The 3,133-nt window shown below is 65.0% G+C and overlaps 1 protein-coding gene across 1 annotated transcript in view; it reads left to right on the top strand.

Moving 5' to 3' along the window:
• Positions 1-1,235, top strand: part of LOC142906732 (uncharacterized) — a 54,622-nt gene extending 53,387 nt beyond the window's left edge. Inside the window, exon 5 of the mRNA XM_076055124.1 lies at positions 478-1,235. Within this exon, the coding sequence (XP_075911239.1) occupies positions 478-1,235 (758 nt within the window). The remainder of the gene's footprint in view (positions 1-477) is intronic.
• The last annotated feature ends 1,898 nt before the right edge of the window (positions 1,236-3,133 follow it).

Here is a 3,133-nt window from a genome sequence, read left to right on the forward strand (position 1 = left end):
GTCTCTGTGTATCTCTATGGGTCTCTGTGTATCTCTATGGGTCTCTGTGTATCTATCTCTATGGGTCTCTGTGTATCTCTATGGGTCTCTGTGTATCTCTATGGGTCTCTGTGTATCTCTATGGGTCTCTGTGTATCTCTGTGTGTCAGTGTGTCTCTGTGTGTCTCTGTGTGTCTCTGTGTCTCTGTGTGTCTGTGTATCTCTATGGGTCTCTGTGTATCTCTATGGGTCTCTGTGTATCTCTATGGGTCTCTGTGTATCTCTATGGGCTGCTTCTGCATGGAGAGATCGACTCCGCAGCATCTCCGGAGTGTGAGGAGCCGCCGCGGGGGGGCGGGTCTCTCTCTTCCACCCAGGGTGTTGTCAAGTAGCAATGAGACATCGACACCGCCGAGTTTCAAGTCCTTGGCTCTGGGTGGTCTCTCGGGGGGGGGCCTCAATAATTCCCTTCCCTCTACCCCCGCCCCCGCCCCCCAGACGACCACCCCTACCGCTGTCCACGCTGCGACTTCGCCTCTGGCCGCAAGGGAGCCCTGACGCGTCACCTTCGCTCCGCCCACCCGGACCCCGACAGCGGCCTCTCCTCCGCGTCCGGGAGCCCGGCCGACGACGAGCCGGCGCCGGCGCCGGCACCGGCGGCGGTGGCACCGGCGCCGGCGTCGGCGTCGGCGTCGGCGTCGGCTTCGGCGGCCGAAAAACGTCGACACGCCGCCGGAGCCGGCGAAGCCTCCGCCGAAGCCGGCGCCGACCGCGGCAACCGCAGCGTCATCGTCTCCACGTCGGAGGCCAAGCGGAGCCTGGCGGCCCGCACGCCGGATCCGGTGAAGCGGTACGCCGACGACACCGGCCGGCCGCCGTCGTCGGCCGAGTCGGCCGTGCGCCCCCCCCCTCCCCCCCCTCCCCCCCTCCCCCCCCTCCCCCACCTCTGCCCCCACCTCCTCCTCCTCCTCGCCCGCACGACGCCGACGGCGGTCGTCACCGCCACCACCACCACCACCACCACCACCGCTGGCACCGCCGGCACAGCCTGCCAGATTCGGCGAACGGCCCTCCGCCGGAGCCGCTGGAGCGGCGGATCACCGGGCCGGAGGCGCGTGCGCTCGCGAGGATCTGCCGCAAGCCGGTCGCCGGCGACGCCGGAGTCGCCGGAGTCGCCGGAGTCGCCGGAGTCGCCGGAGTCGCCGGAGTCGCCGGAGTCGCCGGCGGCGCTCCGTCGGCGCTGTCCCAGTGGCTGATGGCGCAATACTACGCCGCCGCCACCACCGCCACCCTGGCGGCCGCGGCGGCGGTTCGCTCCGGCCGCCCCTACCCCGGCCACGCCGACGCCGCCGGCACCGGCGGTTTGGCGGCGGCGGCGGCGTTCCCCGGCCGCACGGTGGCCGACGCGATGCTGTCGGCGGGCGGCGGCGGCGCGGCGACGCCGGGCGATCAGGACGAGCCGCTCGACCTGTCCATGAAGCCTCGGCGGCACGGATTCGGCGAGCGCCGGCAAACGGCGCCGGCGACGCCGACGACGCCGACGACGCCGGAGGACCGAGAGCTGGGAGGTGGCGGCTGCACCGCCGGAGAGGAGCGAGGAGGAGGGGGGGGAGCGCCGTCGCCCAAACGGTGGTGCCGATCGGCGCGGGAGATCGGCAGGGATGGCGGCGACGGCGACGGCGACGGAGGGGACGGGTGGCGAGCGGCGGAGACGAGCGGAGCGGCGGCACCGGCGGCGGTGGTGGTGGTGAGCCTGCGGTGACCGTGCCGATGACGGTGCGACGGTGCCGATAACGGTGCGATGGCGCCGATGACGGTGTGACAGTGCCGATGACGGTGATGACAGTGCCGATGACGGTGCGATGGCGCCGATGACGGTGCGACGGTGCCGATGACGGCGCCGATGACCGTGCCGGCGCCGGCGCCGGTGACAGCTGCGTGCCCACGGCCGGACGCCAGGCCGAGGCATCGTCCGCTGTGCCGGGCGTGGGCTGTGTGCCTTGGCGCCGCCGATTTCGGCGACGGCCGCGCTGGCACGGAGCGTGTGCCGGCGGCGGAGCGGCCGGCAGATCCGGCGACGCTCGGCAAAGCACCGCGCCATGCCGGACGCGGAGACGCTGGTTCGGTGGACCTGGGGGGAGGGACACTGTGGTGGTGGTGGTGGTGGCATCGTCACCGCTGCCACCGCTGTGCCACCGGCAGCGTCACCGGCACCAACTTTTGGAGGCTACGCGGAGGGAGGGAGGGACGGGGGGGACCTTTATCTTTACTTTGGTGAATCGATGTTTTGTACACTGACGTGGTGTTTTTAACTTTTACGTGACGCACACACTCACACACACACTCACACACACTCACACACACTCACACACTCGCACACACTCACACGCACACACTCACACACACTCACACACACACGCACACTTACCCAGAATGCTTTAAGGTGGCTTTGAGGAAATGGGTTGTGTGAGTAGTCTGTGGGTTTCTACTGTGTGAGTAGTCTGTGGGTTTCTACTGTGTGAGTAGTCTGTGGGTCTCTACTGTGTGAGTAGTTTGTGGGTCTCTACTGTGTGAGTAGTCTGTGGGTCTCTACTGTGTGAGTGGTCTATGGGTCTCTACTGTGTGAGTAGTCTGTGGGTTTCTACTGTGTGAGTAGTCTGTAGGTCTCTACTGTGTGAGTAGTCTGTGGGTCTCTACTGTGTGAGTAGTCTGTGGGTCTCTACTGTGTGAGTAGTCTGTGGGTCTCTACTGTGTGAGTAGTCTGTGGGTCTCTACTGTGTGAGTAGTCTGTGGGTCTCTACTGTGTGAGTAGTCTGTGGGTCTCTACTGTGTGAGTAGTCTGTGGGTCTCTACTGTGTGAGTAGTCTGTGGGTCTCTACTGTGTGAGTAGACTGTGGGTCTCTACTGTGTGAGTGGTCTGTGGGTCTCTACTGTGTGAGTAGTCTGTGGGTCTCTACTGTGTGAGTAGTCTGTGGGTCTCTACTGTGTGAGTAGTCTGTGGGTCTCTACTGTGTGAGTCGTCTGTGGGTCTCTCTACTGTGTGAGTAGTCTGTGGGTCTCTACTGTGTGGGTAGTCTATGGGTCTCTACTGTGTGGGTAGTCTATGGGTCTCTACTGTGTGAGTAGTCTGTGGGTCTCTACTGTGTGAGTAGTC

Source organism: Petromyzon marinus, chromosome 69 (assembly GCF_048934315.1).
Source record: "Petromyzon marinus isolate PM22_M1 ecotype Great Lakes invasive population chromosome 69, UKy_Petmar_22M1.pri1.0, whole genome shotgun sequence".
Classification (NCBI taxonomy): domain Eukaryota; kingdom Metazoa; phylum Chordata; class Hyperoartia; order Petromyzontiformes; family Petromyzontidae; genus Petromyzon; species Petromyzon marinus.